General features: G+C 41.5%; 1 protein-coding gene across 1 annotated transcript; it reads left to right on the top strand.

The window, feature by feature from the left end:
• Positions 1 to 1065: 1065 nt before the first annotated feature.
• Positions 1066 to 5413, top strand: LOC307022217 (E3 SUMO-protein ligase ZBED1-like). The gene is made up of 4 exons (XM_079654900.1): positions 1066 to 3432; positions 3577 to 4084; positions 4272 to 4458; positions 4606 to 5413. Exons 1-4 carry the CDS (start codon positions 2826 to 2828, stop codon positions 5077 to 5079), a joined length of 1776 nt encoding a protein of 591 aa, XP_079511026.1. The 5' UTR covers positions 1066 to 2825; the 3' UTR covers positions 5080 to 5413.
• The last annotated feature ends 427 nt before the right edge of the window (positions 5414 to 5840 follow it).

Raw genomic sequence — 5840 nt, 5'->3', positions numbered from 1 at the left:
AATCTTTCACTACCTTTAAGTCGCTGGCCCCTCCCCAACCCAAATGTGACATCATGCCCACTAACATCCATATTGTTAATGACAACAACAAAAAAATCCCACAAAGCAATCAAAACACAGTTTAAAGCCACCCACAAGAGATAAAACACTAAAATAAAATAAAATGATAAAACACAGATAGACAGATATACTCAGTGGTAAGTGTCCTCTCAGACTCAGTGCATCTCTCAATTTGAATATGTACACTGTCCCTTTAACGCACCTGCCGTCGCAGCAAGAGAGGGGGAAAAAAAAACACACACTCCAGTCTTTCCTTCTTCCCGCCGGTGGGCAGCAGCTTTACCCCGGGGACCAGACGGCGCTGGTCGCGGATACAACGGGTCGTCACGGCACCAAGTGTAACCGGCTGTGTCTGACTCTGCGTTGTGTTGTGTAGAAAGACGACGACCCAGACGTGTAGCTTCATTCAGGATGTACATTTATTTTCACTCCTGACGAAACAGCGACAGAAAGAAAACATTTCTCCAGTCAGTACTCTCTTTAACGTGCCCCTCTCCCACAGAGATCAGTATCAAAAGGGGCATAACGTAAAAAGTAACACAACATACCTGACGAAACAGCGACAGAAAGAAAACATTTCTCCAGTCAGTACTCTCTTTAACGTGCCCCTATACAAATTAAACAACACAGAAATACATTGTGAACACCCGTGAGACACTACAACAAAAATAAGTAATAAAAAGTAACTTAAAGTGCATAAAGTCGACACTAAAACACGGAAATTGCTTCTGGCTGAAGAGCCGCCTACCTCTCCCACAGAGATCAGTATCAAAAGGGGAGAACGATGCATGAACCCCGCGAAAAAAAGGGGAACAGTGTCACATACATAAGGAACGTAGGGGTACACGCTAAAATTATAGTTCCACATACTGATGTGAGTCCTACTGCGTCAGGTATTAACACAAGATGAAACAAGAATAAACACAGATTTTGTGTAATTATATAGACATATTTACATAATATATTATATACAAATGAGACATAACTGTCCCTGTTACATACGTATATGGTATATGTATACGTATGTATATGTAGACATATAGATAGGTAGGTGCATATCTTAGCCAAAACATTCTTTAAATGTGATGGACTTCTTAGCCAAACAATTCTTTAAATGTGATGGACGTCTAAGCCAAAACATTCTTTAAATGTGATGGACTTCTTAAACCAATCATTAATAAATGAGTTGGAATTCTTAAGCCTACCATTGTTAAATGTGTCAGGATTTTAGAACTAATTAGAGAACCTTCGCCACCACGAGGAAATTCCTTTTGAATTTCGTCGGAAGACTTTAATGGGTGAACTATGAATTAAGGTTTTAGATTAGAAAATAACCCCAGCATTATATGTTTACTATGATTATAATGTTGTAAAGAGAGACGGTAAAAACCCTGTATTAGTTTGGACCTATTTTTCTTCAAATAAACTGATCCCACCTTTTGGATTGGGACAACTTAAAATACATCTGTGCTCTCCTCTCCTGCTTAAAAGGTAAGATTGCACCCTGCCACACTCACACTTTATGGCCACACCTCATTTACTGATATCAAAATCCTTCGGGATCGCTTAAACAGATTTAAGAGAGTTGTCTGAATTGACAACAGACTCTCACTGCATAATCGTGCAGTTGTGACGCTCCTAGGCTCCTTCAGCTTCATAAAGGGACGCAAATAGCTTTCAAATGATTGCAATGTATTCCCATCTGCTGCGGGATTTGAAGCTCATGGAAGCACGGCATTCGTTTGTGTCGGCTGCACTTAAAGGCAATGTGAGCGTCCATTCCCATTGGATAACGGAGAATTGTACACCCGGAAGTAAGTATTCCCCTTACTGTCGATTGATTTTACAGTGATATCTGCACTACTCATCGACTAAAAAACACCAGATTATAATGGAGATAATTACACAACATTGATTGGTTTAAATTGTGTGCAATGCTTTTGTATTTTCCCCCTTCGATTCGGAGAAACAAATATTTTTTCGGAGTAAAGGATGGCAGAAGACACTACACTACCCAGAATCCCCAGCTATCGTTTAGGACTACACCATGTGCTCTGTTTGACAAACCCCGTGATTAGTTCTCAAGCTCTGTGATTGGTTAACCTCCAACTGCATTCCATATGATAAAAAACGTTTCGTAAAAGATAAAATCATACTTTATTCAGCAGTGCTTGCTTTACTTTTTGAAAGTCATCACATGAATGCATTGTAATAAATGGTTCGGCTGCATTAAATATATTACAGATCTGTCGTAGTTCTTTATTTTTATTTGTCTACAGAGATCGGGCTCAGAATAGACCGGAAACTATTCTTTTACCGTTCAGTTTGAATTTCACAATAAAGTTAGTAGTAATATTTTGTTTTGATATTATTGTTTTTTATTAACTACTAGACCGCTGGGTCATGTTAAGACCATCTTTTCTGTTTTGCTGTTGGTTTTTTCCATCGTTTTTGTGTTACAAATATCAAAACAATAACTAAATATTAGTGGTGGGCCGTTATCGGCGTTAACGTGCTGCGTTAACGTGAGACTCTTGTCGGCGATAAAAAAAAATATCGCCGTTAATCTATTCTCAAAGTTGGGTTGGGAGCTGGGTCTATACTACGCAAGCGATGATGACTTTCACCTTGATAATTTAGCGCGGATGTATACCTAGCCGAATTGCACTGTAGGGGGCGAGATCGAGTCTTTGACCTGTGTTTTGTTCTACTGTCTATGGATCTGACCCCGGTCAAATCAGCCACATTAAACGTGACATGCTAACATGGATACAGCAGGAATGAAGCCGCGGGGTTTGCTTCAGGGGAAATTTATTTTTAAGAAGCTTCCCGATGGAAACCTCGACAAAAATAAGGTTGTTTGCACCTTGTGCAATGCGGAATTAGTTTACTGTAGGAGTTCATCCAGTCTCAAGTACCACCTAAACGCAAAGCATCCCTTAGCTAATGCGGAAGATGCCGGGCCGAGCACTGATGTAGCGCGGGGGAAGACTCGTCGTCAAACAACTATGTTTGAGTGCAACCGAGGCAAGCCCGTCAGCACAGCTCTATCAGCCAAGCTAACTAGTCTCCTCGCTCAGTGGATTGCCACCAGCTGCAGGCCCATTAGCGTGGTTGAAGATGACGGGCTCAAGCTTGTTCTCCAGGCGGCCACAGGTGACCCATCTTACAAACTACCTGCGAGGCGAACTATCATGAGGAGAATAAATGACCAGCACGCAGAAGAGAAAGCTACGAAAGTTGAGAAGATGGTAGAGGCGAGGTCTGTAGCACTGACTGGGGACCATTGGACGTCCGTTAACAACGACAACTACCTCGGCGTTACAGTACACCTCATCGATGCTAGCTGGGAACTTCACTCCTTCGCTTTAGGTATGCTACGTTATGTCATTTTAAATTACATAATTTAATTTCGTAGCCTTTTAATTACCACCACGTTATGTTTGCTTCTTGATAATTGCTAGTTGTTTACTACTAGTAGTGAAATTATTCTAATTTACTTTGTCTGTCCGTTAGGTGTGATGAAAACAGAGGAGCGTCACTTTGCAGAAGCGTGTGCAAGGCAGTTCCTCGACGTCGCTAATCAGTGGGGGATAACTGACAAAATAAGCACTATTGGAACAGATAGCGCTCCTAATATGGTGGCAGCAGGGAGGATACTTCCATTCGAGCACTTGCCCTGTGTTGCGCATGTTGTACAGAGAGCTATTGTAATGTCATTTCGGGAAGGTGGTTTTGATGGTGCACTGGCCAAGTGCCGTAAAGTGGTCGGACATTTCAAACACAGTCCGGCCAACTCAGACGAGCTAAATGTCCAACAATCCTCCCTTGGACAAGTTAAGGAGTCACTCGTGCAAGATGTTCCAACACGTTGGAATTCCACTCTTGAGATGATAAAGCGCGTGAGGCGCAACAGAGACGCACTGCACACAACGCTGTCGCTGCAGAAGCACAACCTGGCCCTCCCAACAAATGCGGATTATGAGAAGTTGGCAAAGCTAGAGAAACTGCTGGAGCCATGCAGGTATGGTCTACAAAGATAGTGTGTTCATGAATTGGCATACAAGTTTTTAAATGTCACTTTGTATGTAAGAAACACCTGCCCTTAAATGTGTAATCTGAGTTAAATTAATCTGTCACTAATAATGTTTTAATGTGTGTGTGTGTGTCTGTCTGTCTGTCTGTCTGTCTGTCTGTCTGTCTGTCTGTAGGTACATCACTGAGCTCCTTGGTGGAGATAAGTATGTATCCTGCTCTGTGGTTCTACCTGCCCTGTGCCACCTCCAGCATGCGATGAACGTCTCAGATGATGATCCTGCCTATATTGTGCGATTCAAGGCTGCCTTCATCAAGGACCTCAACCAGCGGAGGGAGAAAATAAACCTGGAATGGCTTAAGGTATGTCAGAGTGACCAGAAGATAACTACATTGTATGACCATAATAGACTGTAAAGCCAGATGAATAAGTCATGAAGAAATATGGAGGTTGGATTTGGAAAGTGACATTTTCATCAATCAATAATTATTATTTTTTATTCATCAAAGGTGGCGACTGCTCTAGATCCACGATTTAAGGACCTCAAGTGCTTGCCCAGAGCAGAGAGGGAGCCAGTGTGGGCAAAGCTAAGTGCGTTGATGAAGGGAGAAGAACCTGCTCTGCAGCCACTCAGGGAGGAGAACCCTGAGCCACCCAAGAAGAAAACAGCCCTGCTACTGATGGGATCCGACTCAGAATCAGATGAGGAGACACCAGAAGATAGTACAGTGGAGAGGTACAAGGTAGAGCCCAGTGCCAGTCTAGATCAGTGTCCACTGAAGTGGTGGTCGGAGCACACTGCTGTCTATGGTAAGATGGCCCAAATTGCCCGTAAATACTTGGGGACTCCTGCCACAACTGTCCCATGCGAGATACTTTTTTCTTTAGCAGGCCATATTGTGCAGAAGAGGAGAGCTTGTTTGTCACCAGAAAATGTGAACAAACTGGTCTGCCTGAGTGACTGGTGGAAAAAGGAGAAATAGAGCTTTGACTGACACAAAGCTACTGACTGTAAACAGTTCATTACAACCTGTTATATAGGCCTACTGTTCAACTAAAAATAAACAGTTAATAAACACAAGTACATCTCATTGTCATTGATTTATTTTCATCACCAATTATCATAGAACAGCTTTCTCAAGCAGTTTGTGATGCATTTTGGAAACTGGAGATGAGCCCCTGGTCTAATGCACCACCTGGCTTGAGAAACCCGTTCTCAAAGACTTACTTTTAGTCATTATTTGGGTAGCACACATATTCTGAATGCCTTCGGCAGAATTCAAATGAGCCATTTTAATCTAGATTAATCTAGATTAATTCCAAGAATACAGTGAGATTAATCTAGATTAAAAAAATTAATCTATGCCCACCACTACTAAATATATATATTTTATTAACTACTAGACCGCTGGGTCATGTTAAGACCATCTTTTCTGTGTTGCTGTGGGTTTTTTCCATCGTTTTTGTGTTACAAATATCAAAACAATAACTAAATATATTCGTCCTAAACTAAACCAGAAACAGCATTATATTTTATTTTGTTAACACTGTAAACTTGACAGCTTTTTAACCCAAACCACCTCCTGGTTAAAGCACGTTATTATGCAGGTAGATTGTGTTGCTTAATGACTGTTTAAAATGCCTTTTTCTTAATGTCTTTTATTATTATTAACTACTTGTTACTTGTTGCTAGGGACGCTGCTATCGCTATTGTGTTTCGCAACATGTTCTCTATCTATGGCAC

This window comes from Notothenia rossii, assembly GCF_949606895.1.
Source record: "Notothenia rossii genome assembly, chromosome: 10".
NCBI lineage: Eukaryota > Metazoa > Chordata > Actinopteri > Perciformes > Nototheniidae > Notothenia > Notothenia rossii.
Note: the sequence above shows the minus strand (reverse complement) of the source record. Positions and strands in the feature narration are given on the sequence as shown.

Bases quoted from the DNA above. Each gene is read 5' to 3' on its own strand.
- LOC307022217 (XM_079654900.1), top strand. From the start codon at position 2,826: ATGGATACAGCAGGAATGAAGCCGCGGGGTTTGCTTCAGGGGAAATTT. The intron at 3,433-3,576 runs GTATGCTACGTT...TCTGTCCGTTAG, and splicing joins ACTTCACTCCTTCGCTTTAG to GTGTGATGAAAACAGAGGAG. The intron at 4,459-4,605 runs GTATGTCAGAGT...TATTCATCAAAG, and splicing joins TAAACCTGGAATGGCTTAAG to GTGGCGACTGCTCTAGATCC.